This window comes from Megalobrama amblycephala, linkage group LG4 (assembly GCF_018812025.1).
Source record: "Megalobrama amblycephala isolate DHTTF-2021 linkage group LG4, ASM1881202v1, whole genome shotgun sequence".
NCBI classification, from domain to species: Eukaryota; Metazoa; Chordata; class Actinopteri; order Cypriniformes; family Xenocyprididae; genus Megalobrama; species Megalobrama amblycephala.
Genome location: NC_063047.1, coordinates 49482407 through 49499609, shown reverse-complemented (window position 1 = coordinate 49499609; position 17203 = coordinate 49482407). Strand labels below are relative to the sequence as shown.

The 17203-nt window shown below is 39.5% G+C and overlaps 1 protein-coding gene across 5 annotated transcripts; it reads right to left on the bottom strand.

The window, feature by feature from the left end:
• Positions 1-11335: 11335 nt before the first annotated feature.
• On the bottom strand, positions 11336-15792 carry LOC125267805. Of its 5 annotated transcripts, none has more exons than XM_048189772.1 (3): positions 14749-15792; positions 14556-14646; positions 11336-11397 (listed from the first exon to the last, which is right to left on the bottom strand). In XM_048189772.1, the coding sequence occupies exon 1, from the start codon at positions 15492-15494 to the stop codon at positions 14817-14819; it is 678 nt and encodes a 225-aa protein (XP_048045729.1). In that variant the 5' UTR covers positions 15495-15792; the 3' UTR covers positions 11336-11397; positions 14556-14646; positions 14749-14816. The 5 variants fall into 5 exon arrangements, with proteins under 5 accessions (XP_048045729.1, XP_048045730.1, XP_048045731.1 ...); XM_048189773.1 differs by having other exon boundaries at positions 11338-11389; XM_048189774.1 differs by having other exon boundaries at positions 11357-11377.
• Between the last annotated feature and the right edge of the window lie 1411 nt (positions 15793-17203).

Below are 17203 nucleotides of genomic sequence, written 5' to 3'. Positions count from 1 at the left end.
ATGCAATTAATGAGCTTAGACAAGTCCTCTTTTATTTTTTGAGTTATTTTTATACATTCCATATATCCCACATATGTGTGTTTTAGCAAGGCGGTCTGTGTTGCAAGTTGGTGAATGAAGATACTTCCCAGGTTACGTGTCACTACTCTGTTTTATTAATTTATCCAGTGTAAAACCCCGACAACACCACACAAATGTGGCCTTTTGTTAATGACTGTCCTACTACAGGATTAAACACAGAATAACAGCTCATACCAGTTACAAAAGCCACTCTAACAGGCTGTCACAGGCAATTCTGGTTGAATGTATTTTTTCATCAATTATCCTTTACTATGCTCTGGCCCGCCAACTAGTGGCGGAAAAAAATTTTTGGTCCGATGCCAAACTTTCTTGTAATACTGTATACATTCATACATTATTTCAGTGAGACTAAATTGATTTATGACAATATTGATAAGATGTTAACACTGTACAGTAAGGTGTCATTCGTTTACATTAGTTTGTGCAAACCAAACATGAGCAAATTATTTTTAGCCCTTTTTACCCTGTAAATGTAGCTTATAAATACAGTTGTTCATTTTAGTTCACAATTATTTAATGTTAACAAATACAACTTTTAATTAAAGCAGTGATGAATTGGCCTTCGTACCTGGGACCACCACCACCTGGTGGCTTCAGGAAAACAGTGAACAGTCAAAGTGCCACAATTCCTGCTGCCAATAGGTGGCGCTTTGACTGTAACTGAATATTGCCATGTAGATGTCTTCAGGCCAGGACTATTATCAAACATTTGAAGTTTGAAGCAGATCAGACATTGTATGTCTGAGTTACAACAACTTCCTGTTTTGTGGCGTTAATCTCATACATTAGCACTTCGCCAAGTGTTGCATGATTTAACGTGTTTTTAGTATGTTTGGTACCTAGTGGCATATTTCTGGGAGTGAATTACAGTGAAAAGCATGCCATTTCTTGTTGCCAGCAGGTGGCACTATGACTAATTGAATTTTGGCATATAGATGTCTTTAGGCCAGGACTCTTATCACACATGTGAAGTTTGGGGAACATCGGACATTGTATGCCTGAGTTACAACAGCTTCCTCTTTCATTGCGAAACATCAGGCTTTGGCAGTCCACCACAGACACACCCTTCAAAAAAAACTCTAGATCTTCGCAATTTTACATCACTAAGGCCTTAACATTAGACTGACAACATATGGTGTTTATCTGGCTTAATCTCTATGAGGAGTTAATCACAGTGTAAAACAACACATTTCCTGTTACCCACAGGTGGCGCTATGACTGTAACTGAATATTGGTATGTAGACGTCTTCAGGCCAGGACTCTAATAAAACATGTGAAGTTTGGGGCAGATCTGACATTGTATACCCGAGTTACAACAACTTCCTGTTTCATGGCGAAACATCGAATTTTGTCAGGCTGTCACGGACACGCCCATCAGCAAAAACTCTAGGGGCCCTATAATACACCCGGCGCAATGCAATGCAAGGCGCAGCGCAAGTGTGTTTGCTAGTTTGCGTCCAGCGCCGTTCGCGTTTTCCCGTTCAGCGGCACGTCCTTAAATTAGTAAATGCATTTGCGCCAGTTAGTGCGCCCATGGGCGTGCTGGTCTAAAAAAGAGGTGTGTTCAGGCGCATTGCCGGCGCATTGCTATTTTAAGGAGCTTAAAATAGACTGCGCCATAGACCAACTCAAACCTGGTCTAAAGTCTAAAGTCAATGGCGCAATATTTTTTTGTTAGAGCGCGTTGGTAGAAACTGCGCCTCTGGGCGCGTCCACAGTGCGCATTGACTTTGCTTATTACACACAGGGATACGCATCACACAAACATGCCAAATATTAAAAACAAAAGGATTACAGTGTAAAAGAATATTATTGTGTAGGCTACATAAATATAAAAATGTAATGATGAATAGTCATTGCGTGTATTAGAATTAGGCTACCTATTTTCAATTCAGCCTATTACTACTTATAATGATGAACGAAATTGGCTAATTAATTGAACAATCGTGCCAATACACACACATATATATTAACTGACTCATCGCGCGGAGCTATTTGAAAGCCTGCATCCAACGCAGACGACTGAAAGATTGACTGGCCACTTAACAGGTAATTTCAGCAAAACATCTGATGCCAGAAGATGAGGACACAATCACTGCTAATTCATCCCACGCCGCCTTCACCTCGGGAAGCTTTGGTGGATTCCTGCTTGTCCTGTAGATGATCTGCTTGTGCGCTTTAACTTCGCGCACGAGCAGATCGGTTTCTTCGCTTGAAAAGCGTTCAGCTTTTCCGCCAACAAATTCCGCCATGTAAATAGCAATCCGCCATGGCGCGAGCGCATCTCACTCTTAAAGGGAATGGGAGATGACACTCTGATTGGTTTATTGAACGTTACGGCCATTACTCATTAAGAGAATAGGGACAACCCATTTCAAAAATGCGCCCCGGCGCACGGACCGTTTTTCCGTCGTTAAAATAGCAAAAGTGGATTTGGACACGCCCTGAGTGCACCTGCGCTGTGCGCTTTACACATTCTTTACACATTTTGCCACATCTAATTCTGAAACCCATATCATATGTAAATTTTTACCCCTTCTGATGCATGTGCAAAGTTTCATGAGTTTTCAACCACGATTCATTTCGGAGAAGAAGAATTGGGCCACCCAGGCCTGGGCCCGGGTAAATTTTGAGGTCTGGTACAAATATGATAAAAATACATAGGCAACAGGTCCATATGCATGCATGATTAATAATTTAAATATTGCATTCTTGATTCAAACACACCCGCGATCTTATTCCTAAAATAATTAACAATTCTGCAGCCTATTACAGTTTTTTCCAACTCCTTACACACGTTTTCAAAACATTGTCTCTTTTTTTTTTAAACTTTACACACAAATCCAAGAATTGCACACACAAAATGCAAAATGCCTCACATCTCTAGCAAAATGAAACACTGCATTCAAAATATCACAAACACATATCAAAAGCAAACATTTGTCTTACTTTGCAAACACATTTGCCATAATATTCTATTTTTGGATATATCATATACACACAGTTATTCAAAACCTAAAGCTCTTCTTTCATAAGCTGCTATGTACATTTCTGTACAAGATTAAAAGTAATTGGCAGAGAGATGTTGAAATTCGTGGTAAGTTTGAAAGCAAGATTTAAACTTAATTTTTTTTTTTATATACTGCAAGCATTTGTGGTTGTGAATACAGTATTGCACAGTATGAAAGAAAAGAAATACATAAACCATGTGTACAGTAGTTGGACAGAAACAATGGTTGTGTCTGAAAAAGGAAATCAAGATACTTCCTGTTAGATTTTTGTGTGTTACATAGAGAATTGTGTATTGTGTTTTGCAAAAAGTATTTTATGAAATTGAAAAATGAGTCAAAGGCCAAGAATTAGTGTGTGGTTTTGCAGATTTGGTGTGTGGTTCTGCTGTTTGAGTGTCAGGTTACAAAAATTGTGTGATATCTGTAAACCTTTAAAGTTACAATCATGCTGTAATATTAATTTAAACCTGCTTTCGCGTTGCCGCTGATCCAGAGAGCGCAGCTCATGTCTGAAACAGCTTCACAGTATTTTCAGATGACAGTAGGCTATTGCTTTTGCAAACATATGAAATATTGTGCTAAAAGTTTATAGTCCACATATAAACACCAATATTGTGGCATTACAAACTAAATCCAGGAGAACTGTGGCCGTGTCTAAAGATGCTTGAAGAAACCTGCCTGCAAAGATACAGTACTGTGAAGAGTTTTAGGCACTGTGAAGAGTTTAGGCACTCTTTCATTTGAGGCAGCTGGCCAAAATTAAGCCATTTCTGTCAAGACAACATTTTGAAACTGTAATCCACGCCTTTGTAACCACACGGCTGGACTACTGTAATTCACTATATGTGGGAGTTAGTGGGTCCTCCATCACCCGTCTCCAGATGATAAAAAATGCAGCTGCACGTCTTTTAACGGGCACGCGTAAACATGAGCACATTTCCCCTATTTTAGTTTCATTACACTGGCTGCCTGTTCACTTTAGGATCCATTTTAAAATTCTGTTATTTGTTTTTAAATCACTAAATGGTCTTGCCCCGCCATACCTCTCTGAGCTTCTACATTCTTATAAACCTGTCCGCTCTCTCAGATCAGATGATCAGCTGTTTCTGTCTGTGCCTAAAACTAAGCGTAAGCTCAGAGGGGACCGTGCTTTTGCTGTGATTGGTCCTAAACTTTGGAATGATTTGCCTTTACATGTAAAGCAGGCCTCTTCTTTATCTGTTTTTAAAACTCTTCTTAAAACCCATCACTTCTCCATGGCTTATGACACCTAGTAAGATGATGACTTTATGTATTTGGTTTAATCTGCTATTTGAATGTTTTTATTGTGTGGTTATTAATTGTACATATGTTTATTTTTCTGTACAGCACTTTGGGCAACCTTGGTTGTTGTAAAGTGCTTAACAAATAAAGTTGGTATGGTATGGTATGGTATGTAAAAATGCTGTAAAGTGAGGATGTTTTTAAAAAATACTGTTATAAATAGATTTTATTTATCAATTAACTTATATTAACTAAATAAAAACAATATTTTGTGTGACCACCCTTTGCATTTAAAACAGCTCTTGTCCAGGTACACTTAGGCATCATTTTTCAGGTAGCTTTGTAGGCAGGTTTCTTAAAATCTCTTGGAGACATGGCCACAGTTCTTCTGGATTTGGTTTGTCTCAGTTTCATATGTTTCTTCATGTAATCACAGACGGATTTGATGATGGTGAGCTCTGATCTACATGTGGAGCACCGGCTGTTATCAGTCTTGTGTATTCAAAAATCTCACTGGATTATTACAGTTAATGGCAAAATTAATGTTTGGAAATGTGAACGGATATTTCCTATTGACACTAAAGCAAAAGATATAAATAACTGGCTTAAAACCTTTTTTGGGGAGTGAAAATACTGACGTGCCTAAGACTTTTGCACAGTACTGTATTTTTCCTTTGGAAAAGTCATATTCATTTGAATTAAATATGTTTCCCTCTGTTACAATAGCTGGTGTATTAAGCACACGATGAAGAGATCAAGGCAAAACAAGTCTTTTACTAGATAATCCACAGGAGAGTACAGGGACAGGCAAGAAAATACAACAACACAAACGATACCGGACAACACTGGACTGAAAACACAAGGTATATATACATGGGATAACAAGGTGGGTGATTAGACACAGCTGGATGTGATGATGACGTGATCAGTTACCATGGTGAATGACTAGTGGCGGGAAATAGAACAACAACAAGTCCAAAATGAGTCCAAAACAGAGTGCACATGTAACATATCGGCCCCTTCCGGAAAGGTGCGTCCTCGCACAGTGGAGAGGTGAAGATGAAGATGAGATGCAGAAAATGGTGTAGGAGGTGGCTCAGGAGGCGGACAGCTAACTGGGAGGAGGCGAAGTGCAGGAGTCCAGAGAGGTGCAGGTGATGAAGAATTCCAGGGAGGTGCAGATGGTGGTGAAGACCAGGGAGGTGCCTTGAACAGAGGAAGTAGTAAACACATCCAGGCCACAGCCAAGACTGCGCCCCATGGCGAAGTCGCTGACGGGAGGAGCCATGGTGATGTAGTCCTAGACGCCACTATGGGGACGATCGGAAGCGACGATGACATCAGAGTAGCAGCCGGAGCGCCAAAGACTCGACGGGACCCCGATGTCCGACCCAGGCGGAGCCGCCGTGCCGAGGGAACCCATCGAGGCCGAATGTCCGATGGTACATGCTGATGATGAGGGTGGAAGGAGCGTAGGTGTAGGAGCCAGGTCGACGGGTCGAGGGGGAGTGGAGAGCTCTGAGGCTGGAGGCGGAACCCCAGGCTCCTCACACCCAGGAGGAGGTGGCTCCCAGCAGTCCCAAGGTGGATCCCCACCACTGAGAGGAGATGGAGAAACTGAGGGGCTGATGGGAGACAGTGATGACAGGATGACAGGCGTGGCTGGGGACAGAGGAGGGGTTTGGAGAGTGCTACAATGTCCTTCAGAAGATGAAAGAGTCTCGACATAATTTTGGAGAGGTGGTGGGAGAGGGAGGTTGGGAGGGGCCAGAGAATTGGACATGTACCAGGTAGCTTCAGACGGTAGTAAAACGGGTAGAATATTCACCTCTCCTAAATCAAAATAAATGTCACCAGTGTTGGCCAACAACTCACTCTCAGTGGCAGGGGTTTGGGTGGGGCTCACTTCCATACCCTCGTATTCCACTAGAATTCCCTCGGCGACGGATGGTACAGCCGGCTCGCACACCTGGTCAGTCCCGCGTTGCTCAGGCTCCGTGGTGATGTTCTTCTCGGTCGCTCCCGTTGGCACTGGCTTGAACATTGCGGCGAAGACCTTCTTATCACGGTCTGCGGTGGGCTCATGCTGCCGATCCTCGCAGTCAGGGTGTTGATGGCTGGGCACTGGAGTGGGAGTGGAACTGGCGTCGTTGTCGCAGGAATCCACAGTCATTGATCCACATGACGCCAGCACCCACTCCACGTATTCAGAGAAGCTACCTTGAGGCCCTTCCCCGGACAGCTGCGCTTTGGTGGTGGTGTTCAGGCCAGCAAACAGAAAGTTGCAAAGGCTGCTGTCTGGGAAATGTGTAGATGGCGCTAGGAACAAAAAATCATTCAAATGCGTCTCGAGGGAGCGGTCCTTCTGCTCAAGGCAAATTAACAGAAATGCGGGTGTGTACATCGTGATGGGAATGAAAAGTGAATCACGAAAAACTCTGACACGGAAAATAACAAACAATAAACACGCCGCAATCTGTCTAACTGTTTAGGTCCGGTATTCTGTTACAATAGCTGGTGTATTACAGTATTTCACAGTTGCTAAAACACATTTCTTGAAACCATCACTCATTTTCACAAAACACAAATCCAATCTTCAAACCAATTTCACAAAACCTCTGACTCTTATGGCAAAATCAAACAAAGCTTTCAGATCATACACACATTAAACAATATATATACACTACAGATCATTCATTAGACACTACATTAAAAAATGGAAAACACAACATCCAGAACATGAGGTTACAGAAAAAAAAGTATATTGTAACACAGTAAACACATTTTGCCATTACATAAAATGTATAGAAATCACAAGTAATGTGAATTTAAAGTATACTGTATGTACTGCAAGTACAGTATTATATTCAATATTATATAGTATTGAATGTCTGTATATACAGTACTTACATACTGCAAACATACAGCAGTCTAAATGCAAATGACTAAAAGGTAAAAGAAAACTCTAAATGAAAAGCTTGATACAGTACACACACACAAAAAATAAAAGTTCAGAGTCAGTCAGAGATTCATTCTGCTTCAGCATCACGTCTTCATGTTGGGTCCGGCCTAAATCAAGTCAAGTCACCTTTATTTCAATTGCAATTTATACTACACAGATACTAGTATAGTATAGTATAGTATAGTATAGTATAGTATAGTCAAAGCAGCTTTACAGTGATAACAGGTACATGATGATCAGTAATGCAAAGAGGGTTCATTTTGGCTGTACAGCTCTAAAAGAAAATAGTGTCATTGTTCAGCTGCCAAGTCAGTTCAGTGTTGATTCATTTACATTGTAAAGACCATCGATTATTATGTAAATTACTGTAATTATTTTCCTCTATAAAGCAGTTCTGCAGAAAACAGTGATGTCATCATCTAGGCTAGCTTAGTTCAGTTCTCATCCTATAATGTCAGTACTGTCAGATCAATAATATTGTTGAATATTATTGAATATTGTTGAGGACATTTTCCACATCACAGGCAATGTTGTCTCTTGCCAGGCAAAGGGAAAAACCTGTGCCGGATCCAGCCTTGACAGCCTTGTCTCCACACCCCTTGCTCTTTCTCCTCATCATCCTCTTACACATACTCTTCCCCCTCTACTTTTCAGAATGTTTCCCTCTATTGTTGGTATCATCATTCAGCACCTGTGTCACCTGTGCACTCTGAACTGACCTATATTTTATACAGTTGATTTGAACACATCATTAGAAATAAGTGTGAATAATTTTGAGTCATTGTGTTTAAAGGATGACAACTGTGTTGTAGTTGTGTTTAATTTTTGCCACATGTATTTACCATTTTGCAACAGTGCAAAATGCGTTTTAGTGAGTAAGAATGTGTTTAGAGTTTTGCAAAAAGAGTGGATGAGATTTGCAAACAGTGTCTTAACTACCTGAACTTGTTTAAGGTTTGCCTACAAAGTGACTGATTCGACAAATGGGTTTAGGCCACTGAGCATTGGGTTCAGAGAATGGGGTTTAGTGTTTTAGCAATTTTGAAATACTGTAAGCACACGACAAAGAGATCAAGGCAAAGCAAGTCTTTTACTAGATAATCCACAGGAGACTAATAGAACAGGCAGGAACATACACAAACACAAACAATACCGGACAACACTGGACTGAAAACACAGGGTATATATACATGGGATAACAAGGTGGGTGATTAGACACAGCTGGATGTTATGATGACGTGATCAGTTACCATGGTGAATGACTAGTGGCGGGAAATAGAACAACAACAAGTCCAAAATAGAGTGCACATGTAACACCCTCATTTGAGTGGGAACATTTTTGGGTCTTCATTCATTAATTTCAAAGCATTTTACATAACTAATTCATTTAAATTAAATATTTTAATAGACTCATTCATTTATTGACATTTATAAATCGACTAATTTATAACATTAAAAGAACATTTTGTCAGAACCCATTATTTTGTTTGGTTGTCTGTTTTGTTTTCAGAATCATGGGAGAACCATGATCTCAATCTATCACAAAAAAAATACAGATTATCCAGTCATACATTAAGCTTAAAAGAAAATATAATATATCTGGCATCCAATTTATAGTAGGTCACTATTAGCACTAATATTGAAAAGTAGTACAGTCTTGCAGACTAGGATGTAAAATGTACAATACAGACTAAGATTAAGTTTTTATGTAGCCTACATTAACAATGATTTGGGGCAATTAAAATGCATTATAATAGAGGATTATGAAAAGTTTTTTCGTATTTAAAATGCCGCTTCTCATCCACTGTGCGAAGTTCTGCAAACCACGCCCTTCTATCAACACCCAGTGTGTGAGTGGCACAACTGCAAATAGTTGCATCAAGTCAGTAACTGTTTGGCATGTCTGTTCTACCTATGTGGAGTAGCGTACCAAATTAATGAGAGTACAAACCCTTAAATTTAAATGTGCTCATGTGAATAGCTTTTATAGTAGTTCTGTTGTTTATGTTTGTTCTGAAAATAGACATGACTTTTTTCCTCACTCGAATTCCGACATAACTATTCTAAAACAATATTCGGAAGCAATAAATACTACTAAGATTCTAAGATTCTGTGTCTTGTGTAGCTACTAAAGTCTGTCAATCATCATTAGAGCGCCACCCTCAGGCTGAAGGACATTCGAATTCTGCCAAAGTGTGTCTGATGAGTTCAGCGATTAGAATATAAAGCTAAATGGTTATCATAAACTAGCGCTAATCTGCCCTACCTATATTAATGGCCAGAAGCCGCTACTGTTGTGTAGTCAGGTTTCTTCACCCACATAACTCTCACGCAAGGTTTGCACATTGCTTGTGTGATATCAACTGGCTCGCCTTCATGGTTTAAAATGGAAATATTTTCAATATTGCGACATGGCATTTTCTTTATTACCAGTTGCTCGCAAAATGATGGACACTGATTCATATCGTCTGCGTCATTTCCCGTGATAATAAAATGAAGTGAATTATTAAATAAATGAGTAAATAAACAACATGCAAACTTAAACTCATTTGCTTAAAACTTCTGCGAATAATTTGCTGATTTGCACAAAAAATAATAATAATAAAAAAAAATCTTGCCCCCCTAACTCGAGAGTCAAATGTCGCCCATGACAATAAAACGTGTATATTTGTTAGTGTATTTGTACATTCACAGCTGAAAATGTTCTAAAATCAATAGACAATACACCTGTAGTTTTATAGACAATACACCTGTAGTTTTGATGTTAGTATTTACTTTTAATAAATGCATTACTAGAACAAAATACAGTGCTTTATTTTGCAGTAAATTTGAACTGTTTGGCTAAGGTAAGAGTGTGTTTATATCACTGTGTTAACTGTTTTGAGAGCAGTTACATTACTTTGGAGAAATGTGTCAAATCGATTGAGGAAAAACTGTAAATGCTGTATTTATAAAGCCCTTAGTGGTATTTTGAGTTGTTATAAAGAATTAAAAATGCGACTTTCAAATGACAAATTATAGTCAGATGTGATGCTTAGATCCTACAAAACCTAAACTGACCATAGATCTGAGACATTTTCTCTTTCTGTCTACAGTCTGTGTAGATGCAGTATTACAGAGAACCAGTGTCTCATCCTGACTTCAGCTCTGAAATCAAACCCATCATGCCTGAGAGAGCTGGACCTCAGTGAGAATAAACTAGGAGACTCTGGAGTGAAGCACTTATGTGACGTACTGAAGGATTCACACTGTAAACTGGAGAGATTGAGGTGAGCAATATTAACCTAAATGAAAGATAAAAGTGTTTTTGTATTTGAATGAAACAGAATGTCTTTGTCTCATTTCTCCCAATGCAGGTTAAGATGCTGTGAAATGACAAATAAAGGTTGTTCTGCTGTGACTTCAGCTCTGAAATCAAACCCATCACACCTGAGAGAGCTGGACCTCAGTGGGAATAAACTAGGAGACTCTGGAGTGATGCACTTATGTGACATACTGAAGGATTCACACTGTAAACTGGAGAGATTGAGGTCAGTAACATTCACTTATAAGAATCAAAATCACTTCAACAGTTTGAACTAAAACAATTTATTCTCAGTATGTCACTATGAGTTTTGAGTTCAGTCTGAGTTCACATATTTGTGTAAAATGTGTAAAAAAGTATTTTGTGATATGATGAAATAAAGATGATCTCTCTTCCTCTTTTTTATTCAATTCAATTCAATTCAAATTTATTTGTATAGCGCTTTTCACGATACATATCATTTCAAAGCAGCTTTACAGAAAATGGATGTCAACATTACAATTTAAAGAATGTAGTTAGCAAATAATATACTTTAGGTAATTAATTACAATCACTGTTAGCAGTTTAACTGAAGGTAGAAGCAAAGAGCTCCTGGAAAATGAATTACATTAACAATAAATTAGGATATAGAGATTGTGCAATGTGAATGTTGATCCAGATGATTGCGTCTTCTGAAGTCCTCGCAGGAGCTGGCGCCGTCTCTTCACAGGTGATGGTTGTCTGAGGTCTTCTTAAGAGGCTGGATCCAAACTGAAGCTGAAGTCCTCTCTAGTCACCTCAGGGCGGGTGTCCCGAGATAAAACAGAAAAGCAAAAGGATAATAATTAGCGTAGCTGCTGTTCATAACTTTAAGCAAAGATAGTCATGTGCAGTTGATCTGGTATGAGATGCATTATGTGAATGCTTGGCTAAAGAGATGCGTCTTTAATCTAGATTTAAACTGGGTGAGCGAGTCTGAGCTCCTAACATTATCAGGAAGGCTATTCCAGAGTTTCGGAGCCAAATGTGAAAACGCTCTCCCTCCTTTAGTGGACTTAGCTATCCTAGGTACAACCAGAAGTCCAGAGTTTTGTGACCTTAGAGAGCGTGAAGGATTGTAGGGCGATAGAAGATCGGTTAAGTACACAGGAGCTAAACCATTTAGAGCCTTATAGGTCATTAGCAATACTTTATAATCGATACGGAACTTAATAGGTAACCAGTGTAGAGATGATAAGATTGGTGTTATATGATCATATTTTCTTGACCTGGTAAGAACTCTAGCAGCTGCATTTTGTACTAATTGTAGCTTGTTTATTGATGAAGCAGGACAACCAGCTAATAATGCATTACAGTAATCTAGTCGAGATGTCATGAAAGCATGAACTAACTTTTCTGCATCAGAAATAGATAACATATTCCGTATTTTAGCAATGTTTCTGAGGTGGAAGAAGGCTGTTTTTGTAACATATGAAATATGATTTTCAAAGGACAAGTTGCTGTCTAATATAACACCCAGGTCTTTAACTGTCGAGGATGGAGTAACAGTACATCCTTCTAAATGCAGATTGTAGTCTGAGAGATTCTGTGTACAGGTTTTTGGTCCAATAAGTAATACTTCAGTCTTATCTGAATTTAATAGAAGAAAATTACTAGTCATCCAATGTTTTACTTCTTTAACACACTCTGTCAGTTTGGATAATTTAGAGATTTCATCTGGTCGTGATGAGATATATAACTGAGTATCATCGGCATAGCAGTGAAAACTAATTCCATGTTTTCTTATAATATTGCCGAGTGGCAGCATGTATATTGAAAATAGCAGAGGGCCTAACACCGATCCTTGCGGCACTCCATAGTTTACTATCGTGATCTTAGATTTTTCCCCGTTTATATAAACAAAATTGTGATGGTCTGATAGGTACGACTTAAACCACCGTAATGCCTGTCCCTGAATACCAGTGTAATATTGTAGTCGATCTAAGAGTATTATATGATCTATAGTGTCAAACGCAGCACTGAGATCAAGTAACACTAGTATTGAGACACAGCCTTGGTCAGAAGCTAGAAGCAAGTCGTTTGTAATTTTAACGAGCGCAGTTTCTGTGCTATGATGAGACCTGAATCCTGACTGGAATTTTTCATAGATAGAGTTTTTTTGCAAGATGGAGCACAATTGGACCGACGCCACTTTTTCTAGTATTTTAGACATAAATGGAAGATTTGAAATGGGTCTGTAATTTGCTAATACGTTTGGATCTAATTGTGGTTTCTTAATGAGAGGCTTAATAACTGCTAGCTTGAACGGTCGTGGGACGTGACCTAGAGATAAAGACGAGTTGATAATATTGAGAAGAGGTTCTTCTGCTACAGGTAACAGCTCTTTCAGTAGTTTAGTGGGTATTGGATCTAATAAACATGTTGTTGGTTTAGACGCAGTGATAAGTTTATGTAGCTCTTCCTGTCCTATAGTTGTAAAGCACTGCAACTGTTCTTGAGGGGCGATAATTAAAGCTGAATCATAAAACTCTGTCAAAGGTTGTACATTTACAATTTTATTTCTGATACTTTAGATTTTTTCATTAAAGAAATTCATAAAGTCATCACTACTAAACTGTAATGAAACATTTTGTTCTGGTGATGTCTGTTTATTTGTTAATCTAGCTACTGTACTAAATAAGAACCGTGGATTGTTTTGGTTATTCTCTATAAGTTTGCGAAGATGCTCAGCCCTGGCTGCTTTTAGAGTCTTTCTATAGCGGGACGAACTGTCTTTCCATGCGATTCTGAAGACCTCTAAACGAGTTTGTTTCCATTTGCGTTCTAGATTACGAGTTTCTCTTTTCATAGTGCGAGTAATACTGTTGTACCATGGAACAGTATTTTTCTCTCTAACCTTTTTTAATCTCATCGGTGCAACAGTATCTAATGTACTAGTAAAAATGGTGTACATACTGCTAGTCATTTCCTCAAGATCATTTGCGTGTTTGGGTACGATGAGCAGCTGAGACAGATCAGGCAGATTATTTGTGAATTTATCTATAGTTGTCGGGAGAATTGTTCTGCCGAGTCGATATCGTGGCGCAATTTGACAAATATCATCAATATGCAGTACGCATGTTACAAGGTAGTGATCAGAGACGTCATCACTTTGCGGTAGAATTTCTATATCAGTAGGATTTATTCCATGTGATATAATTAAATCTAGAGTATGATTAAGACGGTGAGTGGGTCCAGTGACGTTTTGTTCGACCCCAAATGAGTTTAGTAAATCTGTAAACGCAGCCCCTAACGTATCATTTGTATTGTCTACATGAATGTTAAAATCTCCAACAATCAGCGCTTTATCAACGTTGACCAATAGGTCTGAGAGAAAGTCTGCAAACTCTTTTAGGAAATCAGCATAAGGCCCTGGAGGTCTATAAACAGTAGCCAAAGCAAGAGATAGTAGCGACTTTTTACTTATATCTGAGAGTGTAACATTTAGCATAAGAATTTCAAATGAATTAAACCTGTAGTTTGTTCTCTGAGTAACATTAAGTATCTCTCTATAGATTGTTGCTACACCACCGCCACGGCCAATCAGGCGGCATTTATTTTTATAACGGTAGCCAGGTGGACAAGACTCATTAAGACCTAAATAATCATTTGCTTTAAGCCATGTTTCAGTAAGGCAAATTACATCAAGACTATTATCCGTGATAATTTCATTTATGATAACTGCCTTAGGTGTCAGCGATCTAATGTTTAGTAGCCCTAGTTTTAGAGATTGTTTTTGTTCAGTAATTTTACAAAAATCTGGTTTGATCACGATTAGGTTTTTTCTAGATCCTTTATTTTTATTGTTAAACCTCACTATTCGGGGAATAGACACAGTTTCTATAGACTGTACTACACTCACATTTCTATCAATGAAGTGGGCAGAACACAGGCTGTGATTTGAGGTTTGACTTACTAGTCATATGGTGCGAAGCGTCTTGGAGATGTTCTCTGACAGAAGATCAGCTCCGATGCTGCTGGGGTGCAGGCCATCAGCACGGAAGAGCCTAGGACGCTCCCAGAAAAGATTCCAATTATTTACAAAGAGCAGCTTCTGTTCATTACACCAAGACATCAACCATTAATTTAAAGCAAATAATCTACTGAACCTTTCATGTCCTCGTCGGTACGTCGGAAGCGGTCCGGACACGATGATCTTCGTCGCGGGCGATGTGGCTCATACCGTCTCGATCAGGCTTCTGAAGTCCTGCTTCAGCACCTCCGTCTGCCGCAGCCTGGTGTCGTTCACCCCCGCGTGCAGCACTACAGCTCCGATGGTCTCAGCACCATTGAGGATCGCGGGAATCTGCACAGAAACATCGAGAACACGAGCACCAGGAAAACAGTGACTGCGCACCTTACCTTTGGCTGTGGTAGCGTGGACGTGGCGGACGATGGAGTCTCCGATGACCACGGCGTCGCGTTCTGCCTCGCGAAGAGGGGAGAAGCGGTTCCGTGTTGAGACGTCGAAGACCGGGGGCGGTGGAGGAGAGGTCCTGGTCCGAGGCCTGGCTCGCGTCTTCCGCTGCTGAAGCACCCAAGGTCCCTGGTGTGACGGCGCCGGAGTGAACGAGGGCTGGGATGAACGCGTTCTTGGTGCTCGGGCCCTGTGCAGAGAAACACACGGCGTAGAGGAAGCAGGAGTGTTAATATCGCGCTGCAAACTTACCGAGGGTTGGTGAGCGTCAGCGCGAGAAGTTTCCAGCGCTGTCTGCCGCTCGCGTAGCTCGGCCTGCTTCTCGAGAAGGATCCAGATCTGCCGCTCCACGGCCTCCAGTTCCAACTGCACCGCATGCAGCTCAAACGTGTCCTCACCTGCACACAAAGGTAGAGAAACATCCAATACACTCGCCATTAGAGTAGATGAAACAATAATATTGTGAGAGAGAAGAGTACAAACGCTAGCGTAGCGTGGGCTTGGCACGCCGCTAATGCTAACGGGCTAAAGCTAGTAGCGAAAGTTCGGGAAGTCGGATAAAGCTAGCGATATCAAGGTAATCCAAATGTTTTTTATATAAAATAATGTTGGGGATGTGTTCCCCCACCGAAAAAGAAAGAGTGATAGATTATAAGTTAGATTTTACGAGGCAAAAACAAACAATTAGGAATCAGCTCGACGGAGCTCTAGCTCAAACAACGCGGCAGCAACAAACAGAACGTGACGTCATTTTATGAAGATGATGTGACTTTACAAAATATAGTTTTATTCTGTCTTCATTTATTCTCTTTCTATCTTTCTTTCAACACAGGTTAACATGCTGTGAAATGACAAATGAAGGTTGTTCTGCTGTGACTTCAGCTCTGAAATCAAACCCATCACACCTGAGAGAGCTGAACCTCAGTGGAAATAAACTAGGAGACTCAGGAGTGAAGCACTTATGTGACGTACTGAAGGATTCACACTGTAAACTGGAGAGACTGAGGTCAGTAACATTCAAATATAAGAATCAAAATCACTTCAACAGTTTGAACTAAAACAATTTATTCTCAATATGTCACTATGAGTCTGAGTTCACATTATGTTGGTGTAAAAAATCAGTAGTATTTTGGTGTGGTGAAATAAAGATCTCTCTTCCTCTGCTTTTTTTTTTTATGAAGATGATGTGACTTTATAAAATATAGGTTTAATCTGTCTTCATTTATTAATCTGTATTCATTTATTGGAAAACCTCAGTGTTCTCCTGATGAACCCACAATGCAAGCTGGAGAAACTAGAGTTGGTATCTTTATACTGTACATACTGTACGGTGTGATTAAAGTTTATTTTAAGACAGCAGTGCTCAAGTTATTATTTAGTTATTATTAAGTTATTCTATAGTTATTGTTTATAACAGTGTACTTTGAGTTTCATTATTAGACATACTTTGTATGTGTTCTTTTATCTAACAAGTATGTTTAATTTCACACATTTGATAGAATGTACTGATTGTGTAGATATAAAAATATGCTTTTACATCAGAAACAATGGCAGATTATTCTGACTGTGTTATGTGTTTTCTTAAAGGACTAATAGTAAGTTTAACTAAATTAGGCTATTTTAAGCAAAATGTATATATGAAGAGAAATCCGATAAACGGCATTTAAAAAATAAAAAAAAGAGTTCCCACCAAAATCAGTATTGTATCTGGTCAGTATTGAAAAGTCATTTATTAATTTTGCACAAAATGCAATCGTGTTATTCTGTCACAGTGGCGTGCACAGAGGGGGGGCCAGGGGGGCTTGAGCCCCTGCCCCTTTGATCGCAAAAGTGAAGGTGCTCTTTGTGGTCGCCTCGCGTTCCCTTCTCTGCAGAACGCGATATATCCGCTCAACCAATCACCCGGCACCCTAAGTTTCCTTATCTACATTGTACTTTGTGATCAACAAAAAAAAAAAAAAAAAAGATTAATTTTGATGGCATTGATGAACCTGTGGTGGTTTCTGCGGTGGGGAAGAAACCATCGAAATGTAATCATTTACGTGAGGAGATTAAGAAGATGAGGCAAAATGCCTATTTATAAGATTAGTTTTGGCAAAGTTCAGAGGCTGTCATATATGTGAATCAACTTACTTTGTTGTGTATTT

What these genes read in the sequence shown, in the direction of transcription:
- LOC125267805 (XM_048189772.1), bottom strand. Translation starts at nt 15,494, where the DNA reads ATGGCGAGTGTATTGGATGTTTCTCTACCTTTGTGTGCAGGTGAGGAC.